The sequence below is a fragment of the Labrus mixtus genome, chromosome 13 (genome assembly GCF_963584025.1).
Source record: "Labrus mixtus chromosome 13, fLabMix1.1, whole genome shotgun sequence".
Classification (NCBI taxonomy): Eukaryota; Metazoa; Chordata; class Actinopteri; order Labriformes; family Labridae; genus Labrus; species Labrus mixtus.
In genome coordinates this window covers 1,354,936-1,376,007 of record NC_083624.1, presented here as the reverse complement: position 1 = coordinate 1,376,007, position 21,072 = coordinate 1,354,936, and the positions used below count along the sequence as shown (strand labels likewise).

Genomic DNA, 21,072 nt, shown 5'->3' with positions numbered 1-21,072 from the left:
CCTTGTAAATGACAAGATCCGGTCTCAGAATATGAAAAAACAGGCCTTTTTTCCCATTTCTGTTTTCTTGTGATTTTATTTTTTGTTATTTGAAATAGTAAATGAAAATCGAATACTTTTTTAAATTTCACTCTTCCCTTTTTGACCATGAAAAAGAAAAACGCCTCGTATTTAAATTTTTGTATTTTTAAAACGAAAATCAAATCTCGTTTTTTTTTTAATACCCGTATCTGAAAGGAAAATCGAAGGACCAAAAGATACACTGACCTCAGAACAGCCTCGTGAAAATCACATACCTGTACAAATACCTGACAGTCGTCTTGTCTTGAACGTGTGACTTTTTCATCCAGTAGATGTCGCCCCCTTGAGCACCAGCATGAAACCAAAACAAACTGCTGTTTAGCCACACCTCCACTGTTCTGAACCCTCTGCTCTCCTCCAGCGACACACCTCCAACTCCTCTCCACTTGCGTTCAAACGAAGGAGTTATCAATTAGAATGCACCATTTAGAGCAAGTGGCGGACAAAATTGTCCTTTGCTGGAGCTGTAGTTACCTGTGGCCTGCATTGTTGTTAGCAGGCTAATGTTAGCACACTCGGTTAACTCATAGCTTCACATTGAACATAAATCAACACAGAATGATCCAAAGACACTTACGTGACATCCAAATAAGCAGTGAGTATGTTATTCTTCTTTTCTCTAGTCCTTGACTAAAACAGCTTTATGCGCAAGGCCGCCCCGTCCATGTAAACACGGCTCGATACCGCGATAACATGGCCCAGGTACTCTTGTCTCTGCAGCAGCAAAGACACACTTTGATGGGTTGACAGTCAGCCCGGCAGAATGAAGGTGATCCAAGACAGCTTGCAGGTGTTCCAGGTGTTCCTGCCACGTGTTACTGTAAATGACAATGTCATCCAGATATGCTGCATGCAAAACCAGAGAAATCACAAAGTACCTGGTCCATGAGTCTCCGGAAAGTTGCTGGAGCGCCTTGCAACCCAAATGGCATTACTGTGAACAGGAAAGGGCCCCATAGTGTCCTGAAGGCTTTCAAGCAGTTCATCAATTCTTGGTGTTGGATAGGAAACAAATTAAGAAATTGAATTCAGGTACCTGAAATCAGTGCAGAACCTTATGCTTCCATCCTTCTTTGGTACGAGCATCACTAGTTTACACCACTCGATGAGGTCACACTCCCTCCTCAGGCCCTCAGGGATCCTGTAATTTAATCTTCCTCCCAGAAGCCCCTTCTCTAACAACAATGTCATGTTCAACAATATTTGTTCTCCCAGGATTCTCCTGGAAAACATTTGAATTACAGAGAGATCTTACCTGAAGCCTTTGGCTGTCTGAGAGGTTACTGAGATCATGGTCTACCAGGTCACTAGAGAGAAGTAAGTATTGTTCATCCACTTCTTCATCCAGCACACTTCTTATTAGCAGCACTTTTGTTTTTCTTTCAGGTCTCTGCACCCACTCTTTTAAGAGATTTATGTGAAGTACCCTACTGGAGCGTGAGTGCCCTGGTGTTGATACCTGGTATGCAGGGTTTTTCCTGGCTCAGAATGGGCCTTTGGGGGGTGGACTATACGCGCTGTAGTAAACATTCGACCCGCGTATTACAGTATAGTCATAGTCACATATAGTACATTTATTTGAGTTAAGGTATTATGTCAAATAATCACAGATTTAAGTCACAGATAATTTGGATCATTTGATCAGATCAGGAAATTAAAAAATAATACAAATATATTTGCTGGCTATAACGCAACGCTGTTTGACAGTCTGTGTGGAGAAGTTCACATACAGCTGGCTGACGTTACGGTCCACTCCTTTTATCCCATTACCGATCGACAGTATTGATTTGAAGCATGAAATACTTTATTTTTATTATAAAACCAATATTTGTCTTGACTAGTTCGGAAACTACACCCCATCACAAAGTGTTCAATAAACGAGCTTCCCTCTGGGAATGCATCTTAATTTGAAAATGATCTCGCGGATGAGCTCGGTGCACATTGTTCTGTGCTTTCATTCGGTTATGTCCTGCTGCTCTGTGATTAATACATTGATTGCCTGATTGATTCAAGGCAGGCGTGGAGTTTAAATGCCCTTTAATGAAAAACGACATTAATCAGGTGATCGACTGGCAAAGGACAAAAAGGAGTGAAGTATACAGAGTGCAGAGTGCAGAGCAGGACGTGTCACATGTTATCAATTTAACAACACAAATACATTAAACCTACAGTTTACATTAAGGTAAAACAGCAGCTGCATCCTAACCTCCATATTGGTTTCATCAGGTCAGATAAGCTACAGCCGCCCCGCACAGGGAACATAAACGGAGGTCTATTTGAGCATTAGAACTTATTTTGGTCAATTCTTATGCACTAATTTATGGCCTTCTAGTATAATTTCCTGATTATATTTTACTCTTTTGTCCTCTTTCTGTATTTTCTTTTTTAGATGTAACTTCTGTATTTGTGTATTTTGCACCAATTCACATCAAGGATTGATCATTCAACTTAACTCACTTACAAACCCCTGGACTGTGTAGACACAATGTCAGCCCAGATAGAGAGCCGCCCTGCTGCTGCCCACTTTTATATACTATCATATTTCATTATAAAGTCCTATATTAATGTTTTTTAAGGGGTGCTAGTGGCGCAGTGGTTAGTGTGCGCGTCCCATGTATGGAGGCTGTCATCTCAAGTGGGCGGCCCGGGTTCACATCCCACCTGTGGCTTCCTTCCTGCATGTCATTCCCTACTCTCTCTCCCTGATTTCTGACTCTGTCCACTGTCCTATCTCTCCATTAAAGGCACAAAAAGCCCAAAAATAAATCTTAAAAATGGGTTTTTAAAATTGAACGATAAAAGGCTAACTGAAGTGTGGGCCTCAGCAGCCACCTATGCAACTGAAAAATACAAAAACATGGCACCCCTCAACATGTCCTCTTAATTTTACTTTCACTAGTTGGCCCAAGTTTCTTTAGGATTTGGAACGGTCCTTCCCATTTAGCCAACAGTTTGTTGTCATCACTAGGTACTAAGCACCAGCACTTTCCGTCCTGGGTTGAAGGATCTCTGCCTGGCTGACTTGTCGTACCAGGACTTCTGTTGGCGCTGGGTGTCCGCCACGTGCGATTGGGCCAGCTGATCCATTTTCTCCAGCTGCTCTCATCTGGATGACATAGGATACTACGTTAACAGATCTCACCCTCCCCTCGCCCCCCTCCCAGATCTCTCTCAACAGTGCTAACGGACCCCAAACTTCAAGTTCAGAATGAGAGAAACCAGTGGAGGATTGGGGTACTTCTCTGTACACAAAGAGGAGGTAGGGCAGCCATTGATCCCAGTCTGTACCAGTGTTGTTTACAAACTTCCGGAGCATCTTTTTCAGGGTCTGGTTAAAGCGCTCTGTTAGCTCATCCTTTTGAGGATAATATGATGTGGTCCTGAAGCTCCCGATACCAAGTAACTGGTACACCCGTTTCAGCAGAGTAGACATAAAGTTAGTTCCCTGATCAGTTAATATTTCACAAGGGAAGCCCACCTTTGAAAAGAATTGTACCAAACATAGAGCAACTGCTTTTGCCTTTATGGATTTTAGTGGAAAGACGTCTGGATACTTGGTAGCATAGTCTGTTATAACCAGCATATAACGGTTTGCTTCTTTGCTTCTCTCTACAGGACCAACAATGTCCATCCCAAGGCGCTCAAATGGGGTGCCAATAATGGGTAGTGGTTGAAGTGGAGCTCTGGGGAGTGTTTTAACAGATGTTATTTGGCACTGAGGGCAACTTTCACAAAACTGAGCAACATTCATCATAATTAAGAGAATCATCAATGTCCATATGCACATAAGCACCTCTAGCCTTGCCAGTAAGGAGTGGTATTAAGTGAAAACCCCAATCAGCTCTCTGCCAGGGGCATGCTACAGCAATACGTTCAAATGTGACTAGGAAGTTTTCAATGTCGTCATTGTCAGACAATTTATCCAACCTGGGCTCATAGTGTGAGTGAAAAGGACCTGCAGAGGCCTTAGCTTGGGCGGAAGGATAGTGCATGGTAGTCAATGGAGTCTCCACATTTGATAGGTCAGAGTCTGGAAACTGAGGATCAGGTACTGGAGTTCTTCTGTCCTAAACTTATAACTGCTGAAACTGATGTTCAAGTGCTTTAAAGCGCTGTTCTTGCCTTGCAGTCAGTTCATTATGCTTAGCCTCCCTGGCCTCTCCCTATCACAGAGTTGGCTCCTTACCTTCACCCTCAGTGCTTCCTATCACCCCAGAAGCGCCATTGTCTTCCTTTTCATCGCTGGCTTGGGTATTCACTGTGCCGGCATGCCTTCCTTTGTTCCTTCCACAATGCATTTGTCCTCTTTTCAGGGGGAACTGGGTAGAAAACAAAACAAAAAACATCCAAAAATTAATAGGAATAAAATAATCCTCTGTCTTTCACTGAATGATCCCAACACTGCCACCAATTGTTAGGGACCAAGCAGTAAGGCACAAGAGACAGGAGTAAGTTCAAAGAAAAGGTGGGTTTTTATTTGACCAAAAAATAGAAAACCGAGTTTACAAACCAAATTATAAGAACTAGGCCTATAAAAGAGGACAACTTAATATAACTAAAAGAGACCTAAAACAATGAGATAACAGGGGAACTTATATAGTGGTTATAATAATATAATAAATCAAACTAAGTGTGTAAGTATTGTTGACTGCTAAATAAACATGTGCTGGTGAACAATTAATGAGGTGAGTGATATTACCCCTGTGTGGCTCTTGCTACCACAGGGACGTAGTAGATCAAATGAAGGTTTCCATTTCTTTCGCAGACCGTCCAGGCAAACAATAATGGCGTCGATCAGTTTCTGAAATGCAAAGTATGTGAGTCATCAGTCATCGTTAACAGAATCCTATATAATCAGTTAAATTAATTATTTTCAATTAAAAAAAATGTTTTCAATAGGTATACAGAGGAGGAGAGATTGCGATATCTGGTTAAATTGTTTGCTTTGTGTATTTATTTTCTCTGGAAGATAGCTCTTGCTGTCCGTCTTTTCAATCTTTGACCTGGTGCTTTGCATTGTGGGACACAGTCAGTGAGAAGACTGGTCTGATGATCTGGTGAATTTTTGGCCAGAGAAATCAGTACATACTCAAGTAGTAGATGTTTCAAAAACAGCCTGAGAATCTGTTGAACCTTCTCTGATACAGGCCCCTGACAGATAGCAAACAGTGAGTCAGAGACGAGAGGAACTTACTGAGATGACCAGAAGCAGCAGGATGGTTTGATAACTCTGATCAAAACAGGATAACCGTCTTATCAGCAACAACAATACTACAGTTTGAACCACTGGAGGAGGAGAGACTGGGATCTGCCTGTACCTGAAAAAATACAGCATTTCCACAATTACATATCGTCACACTAGTGTTCACATTGATCGATTGCACTTTATTGTCAGACAAAGTCTGAGTCCCTTCAAACCAAAGCTTGGAATTTGGAGAGGTGCCATGTCACTTCCTCAGTACTGCCAAGGTGCCTCTGAGCAAGGCATCAACCCTCCCAACAGCTCTGGCACGCTCTCTGTGTATCAGCCCAACTCTTACATTTCTCCATTAATGCATGTCCATAGATCCTGGGTCAAGGGCTTGCTCCTTTTAAGCTGCATGGGACCACATGAGGAACTGAACAAAAGAACAAACAGAGGTAAGTAGGGATAAGAGACAAGCAATGCTATTTTGCAATTCCAGAAACTTAATAAAAATGACCGAACTAAATCAAGACTGTGTGTTTGCTTTAAGTTAATTTATACTTAGATGTGAACTGTAATTTAATGCTAACACAAACAAACCCGGGACAGTAAGTGCTGCAAACGAGGCCAGATAAAAAAACAGGAAATGAAATCGGAGCCATGAATTAAAGAAAATACATCACTAAACAAGAACAACTCATGACAGATGTGAGTGTAGTGATTTCAAGTCCAGCTTCAGTTCATCATCATGTACAGAGACAATCCAACCTCTGTGCACAGAACAGATCAAGAAGTCCTCACAAACAAAAGCTACTGCAGCCTCTTTTAAAACCAAAACCTCAGGAAACCCCTCTGTTAACACAGACGGGCGGGAACTTCTGCAGCCAAGTGAACTATTAAACAAAAGTCCTTAGCAGGTTTTCTCCCCCAAGAAGACTGTTTGGATGCTTTTGGACAGTATTTCACATCTGCTCCTGTGGCTCATCATGCTGCCACATGTGCAAAGTTAGGGAAAAGTTTACAGTAAGCTTCCACTCAGGCCAACAAACCTGCACACAGAGTGTAAGCTGCACTGTGGTGCAGTTTTTTTTTAAATTGCATTGCTGGACTCGATGAACCCTGTGACTGTGTTTGAGATGTAGGCAGTCACTGCTGAACCTCAAAACTCTAAGTACATTGATATGAATATAATACAAGCTGTATAAAATGATTCAAATAAAATGTCAGAGTATGATGCAGCAGAATGAAAACAATGGGAACATTTATTTTTTATGTATTCTGATAAATACTTAAAGAGGACATCTTATAGCCCTTCCACCTTTTCAAACAGTCCCCTGTGGTCTAAATGAAACATCTGTGCTGTGGTCAAAATATAACATGAATCAAGCACCAGAGGAGGTTTGTGACCCTGTAGAAACCAGCTCTCTCAGAACGCTCCGTTTTGGTGTGTGTGTCTCTTTAAATGCAGTGAGCCCCCCCCCTGAGTTTTCCCCGTAGACATCACTCCTCTGTAACAAGAATGAAAATGGGCGACCCGTGCAAACGTTTTCTTCTGGGCTGGGGGTGGAGTCCATGGGTGGAGATATCAGGGGAGGGGAGGGTATTTGTTTTTAGCAGAATCCCACTGTGACATCACAAGCTGAGCAAATTTGAAACTGAGCATTTTTCTCGATGTTGTAAGACTTATGCAGACCACAAACAAAGGCCTGGGTGGGTTTATTTCACATGTTGTGGGTCAGTAGAATCTCAGGATACCCAAATAAATGTTCAAAAACACTGTAGAAGTTGATTTTTCATAATATGACCCCTTTAAATTAACTATGAAAAAACCCTAAAAGACAGAGGAGAAAGTTCTCAGAGTTAAATTTATACATCTAAAACTGTGCACATGGCAAAAATCATCATCTAATTATAACCTAGAAATAAAAACAGATATATGCAGGTAACACTTAAGTCTAGTTTCTGACCTCAAGTTACTGCCCCCTTTGTGTGCTACGATTCAAACAGGAATAATTACAGTGAATGAATGAGGTTTAAAGCATGACAGGTCGTTCTGCTTAATGTGCCACTCTGAAGCATCCAAAAGCCCATTCTTGTAACAAACGATTGCAAATATCACTTGTGATCCATTATGATTCCTCCTGTTTATGACTCATGTGTTGACAATGTCTTAACATCATGAAACCTGCATGAACCATTAAGTGACGTCCGGAACAGCTTCAGGCTTTCCAGATATTTCCAGAAGATTCAGTCCACATCGGTGAAGTTATTTTTTCTCTTTCATAAAAAGGAGAAAATGATGAGCGCTGCAGCGTCGTGACTCATTCTGGTGGAAAACGACCTTTAAAGTCTCCCTGGGAAATGTGCAATCAAACACACACACACACACACACACACACACACACACACACACACACACACACACACACACACACACACACACACACACACACACACACACACACACCCTGAGTGTATAATCTTCTTTTGGGCATGTAATATGTTGCACACTTGTACACAAAGAACCAAGCGTGCATGGGTTTTATGATTATTCTTTTACTTCGGTCTGAAACACAGAGACACAAACACATCAACTCAGCGTGGCTGCACACTCTCGGACAACTGGGTCGACTGAGCTACGCATGGCATCCAAGACCCCTGTGCTGCCCAGAGCTGCCCCAAAAGTGCCTGTGTGATACTTCTTCAATTTGACCCACAAATGTACCAACTAAAATATCACAGTGCCTTTGTATAGGAATATCTAACAGTATGATTGAACAAGATAATAAAATAAAATATCAAAAACAATATATGACACTGGAGGGGTGCCTAGTGTCCATGGACATGCCTGATATTAATATGGGCCCCACAAATAATTTGTCACACTCAGCCACCGTGTGTCTTAGATAATTTTGCTCTTTGAGCCAGCTTTGTTCAGCTTTATAATAGTCATAATTTGATGGAACTATTCTGTTGACATGGTTGCAAAAGAGAAAGTTACTTGTGTGATTGATTCTGCTGAAATGTGTCAATAGCCAACTCAGTCCTCTTTTGTAATTCTTAAATGTCAGTAACAATGTTTCATCAACGAAAAGTTCTCATATGACTGACTCCATGGTGATATTTAACATTTGGGAGTTGAAGCCTCTTGTGTTAAATGGAAAAGGAGCTTTCAAGGTTCTGTGTCATACAACATACAGACAATTTAAGGAATTGAAACGTGATAAAGCGCTGCTAGAACAGGATTCTTTGAAGATTGAGGAAATGAGTTTGTTGAAGTGTGTAGCTAATATTCAAAACAAATAAAACATTCACTTAAAAAACACACCTGATGGTACATCTCATAGTTTAGTGTTGTTGCTGTTTGATTTATGTTGATGTAAAGCAGTTTGGGATACATTTGTTGTATGAAAAGTGCGATACAAATAAAGTTTGATTGATTGATTGATTAGTGAGGTTAATTGTCAACAGGTCAATTTCAGAATGTTCTCTCCTCAGTTCCCAAAAGTTGTTAAAAGTTGTAGGTTGTTGCAGGAGTCTGAGGGAGTCTGCAGAGCGACTGATCACCTCTGGAAACAGAAGTCACAGGTGAGCTGGTGAAAAAGCAGCGTATGTCATATAAATAAGAATAGTGAATATGCTTCCCATATCATAGGTTTATTGTAAATATATACCCATTATTCATACCTTTACAAAGTCATCTCGCCCCATGCAAAACATTTGTATCAAAACTTTATTCAGTAGTTCCAGTTCTGGGATAACATTTGCCATGCTTTTGTAACTTGTGTTTTTCATTGGATAAGTTAGGTTGTAACACAGATCATTCCAGGCATCCAGATTTCTCCCTTTTCATGCAGTTTCACAATGAGCTGCACTTCTGCTTTTGCAAGACATTCCCATCCAACATCCCAAATCATGCTCGACCATGTGTATGGGAGACTACAGAGGGGCCACAAAGGTTAGATTTGATACTTCAGCCGCTAGCTGCTCACTTTGCTACAGAATAAAAGAGCATACAAGAGATTTATGATCATTACAGGAGCAAACATAACGTGTTTGTTTTGTAAGAAATGTTGTTAAATGTTAGTAATAATGATAATGATTAAAAGAAGCATGCTGATGGATGTCTGAGAGGGCCTTATGAAGAACATATGATGGAACCATTAAAGGGTCAGTTCACCTAATTTGTGAAATAAAACAAAAAATGTAGACGTGCAGAGTTTTGATTAATTATACCATATTTTTAATCACAGTGAAACTGAAAGGGATTTTGTTTTAGAAGTTTGCACATAACATATAGAGGAGTGCATTTTTATTCTTCAGATTTGTATTCTCCCTAAAAAAGGGGAACAAAGGAAGGGCTAACACCTAACCTAGTTCATACTTATTGTGCAGCAACAAAGATCCAAAGAAGCATGGGTAAAGAAATGTAATCTCACAAGACTTTTCAGGTCAAGAGAACAGGACATCGTTAAGAGTTTAACTTTCCATGTTATTTGTAAAGCTCCTATGAGGAACATTTGGTTAGTGTTGATCTTGGTGACTCCTGTAGACGAAGCGGGACCGCTTACTTCTCAAATTTAAAATGAGTGTATTGCACCCTCATAGAACAGACCCGTCTCAAACTCTGGTCAAATAAAGCCAAAACTGTCCACATGTCTAAATATCAGCAGAGGTATCTGAAGATATGTTCTTAATAGTTTGGGTGAAGAGAAAACTTTAAGCTTTTAATTTAATTTAATTTAATTTTCAACTTAAGCTGGAAATCTTGTTTTTGCTGAGTGAATCCACAGTTGGTTGATATTTAGCCTTTGCTTCACTGTTTGCTTCAGTGTCTTTGACAGAGCAGCTGCAACAAAGCCCCCCAACCCCTAAAAAAAAATCAACGCTTATAACTCAAAACTGTCTTTAGTGTAACATTGTCAGTGTAAATCCAGGAGCTTACATAATAATAAAAAATGCTTCAAATGAGCAATAACACGGTAAAAAAAAAGGATTAAAATCGTCTGATGTACAGCTCTCCCTCTGAATGAATGTTATCAGATTCATGACTACAAGTTCATCAACTGAATTCTAAATTATTGTCTCACATATACAGGGACTCCTCATATGGGACTAGTACACTAGCTGACACTACTTGACACAAATGAAAAAGAAAAATCTGTTTTATTTACCAAAGACGAGCAGCTTCACTCTGAAGTTTAAACATCCAGTATGATATCGGGCTACAGTGCAGTTTTGTTTCATGTCACATATCAAAGCTTATTTCTTCAGAAAAGACTGATGCTACTGTACGTTGTGCTATCTTCTTTTTTTTTTGCCAACGTGTCACATAATTAAAAAAAGTCATAACTCAAATGTTCTTTGTAATAAAAGCTGTACAGACACACTGCTCTTTTGAAGGTTGAAGCGGTAGGATGACGCCTGGGCCTCATTAGTCATGGGAAATGTATGTGTATATGTTGATGAGTAAAAAGTACCTCTTTTATCTCTTCAATTATTCACTATCTTTACATTAAAGAAAACATGTCACCATATGAAGAGAAGATGAGTGTTTGATGGGAAAACATACCGGCTACCTTGTGTTGACAATTAACACTAAAACATCAAAAACATGAGGAACTGAAAAGCACAGACTCACAATCATCACGGGAAAACTGCTGAAGAGTCAACACAGCTTAAGACCGACCAATAAAAATCAACAGAAACATCCAAACAAACAGCAGCAAACACAAAAGAAAAAACAGATAGAAAATCATGCAGACAAGAAAAAAACGTTTATTGAACTTACGTAGGAATGTAATCAAACTGTCGTCTGTAATGAATGAAGACAAAAAAAGAAACTACAAACACAAAGTAGGTGCTAAACCTACAGACAACCTAGTCTCAGTCCTGGTCCAGTCATGTTTCTTTCTACATTAAATTAAACCAAAGCTGCTGGTTAAAAAAAAAGAGGAGGCATGAAAAGGTGACAGATCTATCAGGAGTTCTCTATGAGGACGTTTTAATCAGAGGTTATGCTATCAGTGCATGGTTCAATTCTGCTCACTGCTCAGACAGCGGCTCTTTACAGGTTCAGGCTCTCTGACTACACTAAGAAAGTTTGTTCATAAATAAAAACAACAACGACATAAAATAACACCCGTTTGTTCTTGAACCCGGACAACAGTTTTTTTGGGAAAAAAAAAAAGTTGCTTGATAATTGGATCTTCTGCCAGGTTCAGTTCTGGCAGTTTGAGAACTGGCTGAGATTTAAGCAGACATGTTTTGTTTTTTTCTCGATCCTCTTCTGTTGTTTGTTTTGGTTTTTCTTTTCCCTCCATCAGATCTGTCTCGAAGCTGATTTGCTCACTCCACTTTGCTGTAGTCCTCTACGTGGCCCAGCACCTTCTTCCTCTGCCGTATCATGTGGAAGTAAAGCTGGGGGAACACTGGGAGGGGGGGGGGGGGGCAGAGGGGGATCAGGGTGCTGTGTTGCTGGACACGGTTTAACTTTTTTATCACGCTCAGTGGCAATTTTACAAAGTACATCTGTACAATCTAACACAATCCAACACAACAGCTTTGAACAAAAATCTCTCTGTCTTTTGACACCTTTGTGTTAAATCACTCCGGGTTAGACTCTGACTGGGGACTCCTTTACCGGAAGTTTCCCCCTCTATCTACTGTCCTCTCAAATCAAGACATAAAAGCCCCAAAAACCAATCTTAAAGAAAACTACCAAAATGTGGGTGCCAATGATCTCTACTTTTGTTGCCGTGGTATTGAAACAGGTATCAATGAAGTTTGATTTTTACTATTATCGTATCGAAGGTAAAATCACATTTCTAATAAAATAATATAATAATAAAAGATATTTGGGCTTTTTATGCCTTTATTTAGAGACAGGCAGTGTGGCCTCTGTACATGGGGCACATGCACTAACTACTAGGCTACCAGCTTCTTTTTAATGTTTTTTTCAGGAGCAAAAATAGGTTTAAAAATGTGTTATATTACATCAATTGATAAACTTACGTTTGTACATTGTGTTTAATTTTCAAAGCATGTCTAAGGGCACGGTCACACTGGCCATCCGTACCGTGCCCAAGCATGCTTCAACGCTAAAGTCCAGTTCGTTTGGCCAGTGTGGCCGCGCCCTAAACTAGTTTGTGAAATAAATTCACCTAAAAAATGCCACAGCCCCACCACAAGAGGGCGTTAGGGAGAGCAGTGCAGTAGCACACTGTGGCAGCAAACTGTACCAAACTACCTTTCTATACCTTTTGTGTGACATGCTACGTAGCATTAGCTCGTGCAAGTCTTGACTTGTGTATAAGTGCACAGGCAGAGATTGCTATCAGGATGTTTAGAGATTTCATCAAATGCAACAAAATGACAAATCACTGGCCTTAAAGTGCAGGATGATATAAAACCTCACCTGGAAGAAACCATGAATACTTCAAGTATGCCACAGTCTGAAGCTAAATACATCATACACCGTTGAGTTGATGCATTTTAATTTTCACTACAAAAAAAGGAAATGTTATCATCTGCAGGGTGACTTACGGGGAATGTAGGAGATCATTGTGAGGATGAGGAAGGTGTAGTAGTCGAAGGAGAAGTTGTACTTGTTGGGTAGAGTGATGGAGTACAGGCCCGTCTTCTGCACGAACGGCAGCGCTGCATAGATGGTCAGCAGTTCCCCGGTCACCCCCATGGGATACAGCGCGAAAAAAAAGGTGTACCTGTAGCAGAGGGGTTTATGAAAGGGAAGGCCGGGGAGGGAAATAAAGAATAAACACACAATGCTTTATTAGTCAATGTTTCTGCAACATGAGAGCTTAAACAGCAAATCACTGCAGGACATGTGCATGATTTGCTTTCCTACTGTCTGCACCACAACCATCAGTGTGATTGAATGCCAGTTAACCAACGAAAAATATGTTAATATTAATGGACGAAGCCTGAGTGACGTCAGCCATCTGTTCATGCAGGGGGCTCCGGGGGCTCAACGACAGGCTGAGAGCTGGAGCTGAGGCGGGTTTTAAAGGTCCCATATTCTGCTTTTTCTTGTTTAATATGCCCTTTAGTGTGTTTTCCAAATGTCCTGTGCATGTTTAGGCACATCTATGTGCAAAAATTCAAAGTCCGCGGAAACACGGCTTCTCCTACGACAGAGCGGATCGGCAGACCAATCAGAGCAGACTTGGCCCACGTGGGGTCTAACAGTGGGGGCTCAACAGAGCGTAGCTGATGGACTCAGCAAGGAGGAGCAGTACATGAAAACAGACACTTTCTTCAAACTTTAGCTATTGTGAACGTACAAAAGTAGATACATAGATTAAATATATGAACCCCAAAAAGGGCAGAATATGGGCTCTTTAAGCCTCCTGACAAACTGCTACACTTGGCCCACCTGTAAATCATGTCAGCTATGTGCCTAACTATGGATAACACATATCTTTCATAAAATCGAAACTGATGCTTTATTAAAAAATTCACCGCCCATTCAGTGTATGCCCATGATGACAATAACTAATCAGACCTTTTTCGTTCGTGGTACCAGGCTGTAGATCTAGATATTTACTGGCAGAGCTGCTGAAGCATCTGGCCTTTGGTGAGAACGCTCATGATTACATATAATTATAATACTTAACTTCTTCTACAGGGTCAAAAATAAATGAAAGACAACATGTTCATTCTCTTCCTGATCCAGCACTAAACCCAGGGATTGTTTTCTCTGATCCTTCACTAAGTTGCCTTCAGATGCACAATCAATTTTTCTGCCCTGTCCTTCTGTCGACACCAATATAGCGGTGGTCTCATTTGCTACCTAGCAACAAAGGCTGCGGGGAGGGAGGCACTTAACAACGGTTGCCTTGGTTGAAGATGCAGATGAATCCCATCAGGAAGATTCAGAGATTTAGGATGAAGTGGAAGGTTTCAAAGGTTAGAGACATTAAAAAGACATTTGAAGATACTGACTTTGGTTTTTTGTAAGTTTGAAATTGATTTTTTCCACTGTTTTTTTGTCCTTTATAGTTTAATGACTTTAGTTTAAATTATGAATGTACAGATTAATACGATCATTATGTGATGAATCAGGGGTGGGATAGAATATTGATGCAGCAGCAATATATAGTCCTGACTCCTGTGATCAATTATTGTATCGCTGGTTACAATTAAATATAATAATAATAATAATATATAAAATATAATTAAAAATTATATATATAATTTTTTTTAATGGCACTCTTAGCATTTTTTCTGCTAATTTGTATCACTACTCCCTGACTCCTCACGGTGGTGCTCATGAATTTAATGATAGCAACATGAATGGGAGTGAACCGACCACAGAAGAAAAAGATGGCAGCATGAAAGAAGTCTGCAGCATAATGTTGGACAGCAGCGAGAAGAAATCAAAAGATGAAGCATTTTAAGAGATTAAAAGAGAATTAGTACACTGAAGTGTACTAATTCCCCGAAGGCTCAGGGAAGTAAAAACAGAAAAGAACTATCTGCAAAGTTTTGCAAACTGTGAGCATGGTTTCATAAAAACAGATAACACATCTGTGCACACGGATTTCCTTACCTGAGCTCCGACAATTGAAATAAATGAATACATCCCGCACTTCACTGTTTTCATATCCAACCAGTTAACAAGACAAAGAAGTTGACTGAACATGCAGCACTGTCGCTGACAGATGATCATATATTTAGCATTTTCATAATTTTTGGTCATCTGTAAATACTCATTTGAACAGACGAATGTTAATTATTTACTCTGCGTTTTCAACGAGTAGACACATGTGCCCTCCTCGTGTTGGTGGTCCTACCTTGCCCATTTGATGAGGTATGGCAGGTGGTTGAGTAGGCTGAAGGTGTAGAAGGAGTAGCGGATGATCTCTGTGACGGTCCAGGCTGTGACAAACAGCAGCACGCTGTCCTCGCTCTGCACCTGCAGAAACACACAGACACACACACACGCACACACACACACACACACACACACACACACACACACACACACAGGACGGTGAGAGAGAGGAGAGAGAAACAGACGGGTGTCCATCATGCTGCTGTAGTTACACTGCTGGAAACTAATCTCAACCTTTCAGCCCAGAAACATGCTTGTTTGTTTCAGATGCTCAGAGATCAGCTCACACTGCAGGCAGAGCGTCTCTATCATCAGATATTAGGGTTAAAAACGATGCAAATAGGATGTTATGAAAATAGCACACTTCTTATTGCAGACTCATAACCAACAACACATTTTCATCACACAAAAAGAGAGAACATACTGAGAAAAGTCAGTATATTACCATCAGAAGGCACATAAAAACATGAAATACAAACATTATTTACAACAAAAAAACGTCAGCACATTCAATCCTGCAACCCTTCAGCAAGACCGTCAGACACTACTTACACATTTACAGCTCCCCGATCTATTCACAGGGCAAACAGCATATCAGTGGGTCACTTTTGGACATTCTTCAGTCATATTTTTTCAGTACCAGATTGATATTTATTTGTGAGGTAGAAAGCTAGAAAAAAATAGTAAAATAAAGATCTTACCTCCCTGACGCTGTGTGTGACGGCCCAGGTGAGAAACACTCTGGACATGACCTGGAATCCAGTCAGGACTACAGAGGACGGTACGATCCCTGGGATACGAGACAAAAGATAAGCAAATAAATACACAAGCATGAAACAATACTACAAGTCACTGCATACACTGGACATGTGGATTTTGCTTCTCAAGACATTTTCAGGAGAAAAAAAACAACTACCTGCCAGTTTGTTTTCTCCATTTCATTTAAGTTTAAATTTAAGTCGCAGTTTTATTTGCTTACTCCAAACATTCAATAAATTGGAGATTAATTGGTGTCTATTTCGGTGCCCCTTGTGGACAAACCGGTCATGTTTTCATTTTGCTTATCTTGTCCTGTGCATCTCTAACTAGTGTTTCATTGAATAAAAAAAATCTCATACTGCTGTACTTTCACAGTTAGAAGTATCTCTGCAGTGGAAAACGTTTAGAAGAAGTCTGTTTCTGCAGGGTGCTGTCAGTCGCCTCGTCGGAAGCCTAACGCCTAGCAGCCGTTTCAGGCATTAAGAATAACTTCATAGAAATAGTCAATCTTTATGCCGATGGTCTTGTTTGCTTTTTTAGCACATTAAGAGTTGTCAATGGTCATTTGAGTTTGTTTTTTTTTTACAAATTAAAAGTCTTCACAGGAGCTTTAAATCACACAAGCCTGAAAAATGCAGCGTAAGCATTGTTCAGTTCAAGCCTCCTTCATATTTACAGCCAAGAGGTGAAGTAACTTGATATGAGAATTGTATGCTCACTGCTTAGTCTTTTTTAATTTTTTTTTTATTCTAGAAGCACCAGTTTTAGGGCAAGCTCGTTCTTCTTGGACTTCACTTCACAATGGGAGATCGCATAGAGAAATGGATGTCAAATGGGACTGAGCACTTAAACGGGGTAATGACTTTCAGAAATAAAAAATCTAGAACACACAAAACATATTGTGACAAAAGAAAGACAAATGTTGATAGTAGTGGAGTTAGTGTGTTAGTTTGATCCAAATGAAAAAGGGCCCAGATATCAGAGGTGATGCATTATCTTTAACTTGCCAGCAGAGAGCAACCTAGAGTGAGTGTTTGAGAGTTTGCTCTGAGTGGACGGCAGCTGTAGGGGGGGGGCGCGATTATCCTCCATTAATCCCAGATAATGAAGGAAAAAGATTATGAGCCTCGGCTAGACAGCCGGACAAGAGCTGGTGTCTCCTTTGACACGCTGAAGCCACAGGAGCCAGAAGGTTCTCTCTGCTTAAAATCACTTAAGAAATAATAAGCTTCTGTTTCTCTGTACGTATATTTACATCAGATAGAAATCTTCAGAGGCCATCTGACAAGTCATAATAGTGACTGTGTCGTGCCATTACAAGCCTCCAGAGCAGCACCAGCGCTCTGCTTTCTGAACACCAAATGCAAAACTGTGGATGATTTAATGGCCGTGTTTGGGAGCACCTTCAAAAAGCCCTTGAAATTATTTAAAACATGTTCACAGATTTTTTTATATTTTTTTTACTCCACAGGGGGTTCAGCGCACATTGGCACATCACACACAGTGATACTTCTATGCTCTTTACCCTCACAGACATGAGCAGACGATAAGGCTTACACCATGTTGACCCTGGTGGTTATGTCAGTGGATGGTGTAATATGACTTTTAAACACACAGACGTCTCCCACATGTGTTTGCTTTTCTTAATATAATCTGATTATCACGTTGATATCGGTCTAACAGTGACCTTTGCAAGACTGAAGTAAAACTGAGGTGAGGAGTGGAAATGATCAATGTAGGATGAAGAAAACTCACCTACAGCACAGTGTAGAATCTGTGAAAGGCAAACATAACAGAGAATCACTCAACAAGCTTCTGAACGTAAAGTACACGCAGCACATGGCAGCTTCTTTTAACTCGTACAACACAGTCTCCTTATTATACACATTCACAAAAGAAACAACTTTCACAACTCTAGGATACATAAACTCAATAGTTTATCAGTTGTGTTTTGGCACTGGATCAGTTATGCATCGTGGTGCTGGCAGTGTTCAGTGAGAGCCATAAGTTATTTTATGAATGGAAGATAAGGAGTGCTATCAGTAGCTCTGGAAAGGATCACGACACTCCTCTTCTCTCGCTGCTTAGCCTCTGCACTAACACACCAGTGTTCATGTAGGTGTGTGAAAGAACAGTGTAAAAATGTGAGGGGACGACACAAATCTCTTGGATCTAGTTTGGAAATAGCAGCGGCTAAAAAAATAGCAGGGGCTCTCCTTTAAGTGTCCACTGACAGCGTTTTTTAAATGCAAAGCACTTTGTGCTACATTATCAGTGTATGCAAAGGGCTATACAATAAAGTTGTGTTTATTTATTGTGTTTTTTGAGCTGATATGTTACAGAGGACATGTCAAACACTTCAGAGATAACAGGTCTGTGAGGATCTTTGAATTTGAATCCTAGACGAAGCCTGATTTTATTGACATGTTAATGTTGAACAGCCACAGATTTATAAGATAACACCAACATTCACCATAAGTGATTCCCTGTAGGTTATGTGCTGCTTGGGCTGTTTGTCTTGTTTTCTTTTTTTCTTTGATGAGAGAGCTCCTGATTACATGTAAGTGATAAATACTTAACTTCTCTTGAAAGTATATATACCCCCCCCCTAACACAATTATCAGCCATTTGTAATCTCTCTTTGTGCCCGTCTCACCTCCAGCAAAGCTCCGGTTTGAAAGAACTTCAGGGGCTTCTCTATGGAGTAGTAAAGCCCATGGTAGCTTCCTCTGGCCAGGTAAGCTCTGACCAGACCCACAGCTATCACCAGCCACCTGAAAAACACAAAAAACACAGAATCCTTTCAGCAGTAGTAAACAGCAGCAGCTTGTACTGGAAGATCATACAAACAGAAAATGTAGAAGTGTCAGTCACTGTTTTCTTTACCGTAGCTGTAATTAGCATCTACAAGCTGAAGACGTTCAGAAATGAAGATTTATGTTGTACAATATTAATGTAATATATCTCAGTACGACAACCAGGTTAAAATTAGTCCAAACATTGATCAACTAGGTCAAATGAAATTCATACTTTCAGGGAAAGATGTATTGTTTTTTAAGTATAAATATTAAAAACTAGCTGATAGGTGATATTAAAACAGGTAAATGATCTGATGCATGGTAAGAGAAGTGATGAAAACAAACAAACAATCAAAGAGTTTCTATAATCATGCAAACCAATCCATTACATCAATTAGACTCGCTCCTTCAACACATAAGTCAGAGCAAATGAAAGTACAAGTAAATCTGAGATTTTTAGCTAGACCAGCCCTGGGCCAGAGTGAAAGATTTTATTCACTCGATGCTTTCACAGAATGAAAAATGTTGCTTGCATCTATTAGGAGTCAATCTCAGTCATCGGCATGAATATCAATATCTGAGCCTGTTGGGCAGAAACTGTCTGCTTAGCTGCTCTGAATGCAGCCTCTGCATTTGAGGGAAACTGTGGATGTACGACACCCTAACGTGTGTTCAATACAAAGCAAGCACTGTATGCATGGCCCGTCAAAACTGAGACTCACACACAATGTGACCTAACTGGTTGGAACAGGGAGCACACAACACCCACCATTCAATTGTGCAACAGTCTGAAACCCAGTGCAATAAACACACACACACAGATTCTTCAGCAAGGCAACAGAGATATAAAGATATGTGTGTCTGTTCTTTATTACACATCATTAAATTGTAACAATTTTGTGTAAAAACCACTGCACACACTGCAATTTATCACGCTGTATAGTAGAGTTTATAGTAAAGTAAATAGAAGAAAAAACGTACAATATGTTATTTTTACTGCAAAATGGATTAAAAGCACAATCTAAATGTTAGCACAAAAGGCAACCACTATCATTTCCTTTGCACACTTATTTTATTTTACTAAAGTTTATTTAGCTACATTCATTTCATATAGCCTTTTTTTTTATGTTTGATAGTTTTAAAAAAGCTGTATTTTTATTTATATAGGAAATTCTGACAGGGAGACTCTTTAGGATAATTTTATGTCTATGTTTCTAAGTAGTTGACATGACCCTCACTTTAACATTAAAGTAACACAGGGGATCTTAACTAAAGTTGCAACTGTCTTTGATTTTTTTTTTTTTCATTAAAACATAAATTGACACTCAAAGTATCCTTAAAATTGAAGATAGAAAAAAAAACACGTCTGCAAGGTTGGATAGGTAAACTTTTCACAACAACTTAAACACATATTTATGATATTATTACAAATACAAAATCTGCATTAGGGCTGTTTTAGATTACTTTAAAGTCAATCTAGTCTTCTTTTTTTTTTTTTTTATCAATTAGTTGTTTCGATTTTAGTCTTGACTTTTATTTGGTTACCATTACTGAGCATTTCTGAAAAGACAAACCATCTTTTTATCAGGCGTTGTTTTTGACATTGATTTGTTAGTAAGTTACGAATAGCCCAATAGTTTTAATCTTTTTCCTTTCGGATTTTTTTTATTTAGATTTGTTTCCTTTTTTTACGTATAAGTAAAAAATCAAATTCAGTCGTTCACCTGCAGAAATAACCAAATAAATATGAATAATAAATAACAATGCATTGAGAAAAGACGCCCTTTCTGCAGAAGACGTCTAGATCATAGAGTGTAAATGGGTCTAGGTGCGGACAATAAACCATCTGTCTTATTATTATGTCTGTATTGTATGCGATGTGGTGACCTGTCAGTCACAGTTCATGTGCACGCCGAGTGTCTGTCTGACGTTAATCTGCAGAAACCGTTGAACGTGGGGCACGCAGACTCAAATTTATGTCACTACACAGCATGCTTGCCCTGTTTCCAATTATAACTAAGTGCAATTTGCAGGTTAACAGCCCAAAAATAACACTACAACAGGGAGATCTTGCTCCCATTTTCAGTCCTCTCACACACACTCCTACAAAGCAGCATTAGCACGAGGAGGAAACACGCTACATACCCCGCTGTCATAACAACGTTATAAATGACCAGGTAAGCCGTGGCCAGGGCACCGGGTCCCTTCTTCTTCTTCTGGACCACATCGCTATGTCCCGCCTTGCTGGTCCCCGGAGCAGCTGCCGACATGACTGCAACCCCCAACGGTCTTTGGTCCTCGTCTGGACGGCGGTGGCTGTCAGGTTCACCGAGTCAGGAAACGAACTGGGGCCAGACCCGGATGTCTAATCCTGTAGCGAGAGGATTCACTCC

At 40.0% G+C, this 21,072-nt stretch overlaps 1 protein-coding gene across 1 annotated transcript; it reads right to left on the bottom strand.

Annotated features, from left to right (window-relative positions):
* Nucleotides 1-10,413: 10,413 nt before the first annotated feature.
* hacd2 (3-hydroxyacyl-CoA dehydratase 2) lies at nt 10,414-21,022 on the bottom strand. Its single transcript, XM_061053090.1, has 7 exons — nt 20,825-21,022; nt 18,538-18,655; nt 17,637-17,655; nt 15,824-15,912; nt 15,082-15,203; nt 12,812-12,990; nt 10,414-11,697 (listed from the first exon to the last, which is right to left on the bottom strand). The coding sequence occupies exons 1-7, from the start codon at nt 20,947-20,949 to the stop codon at nt 11,615-11,617; spliced, it is 735 nt and encodes a 244-aa protein (XP_060909073.1). The 5' UTR covers nt 20,950-21,022; the 3' UTR covers nt 10,414-11,614.
* Between the last annotated feature and the right edge of the window lie 50 nt (nt 21,023-21,072).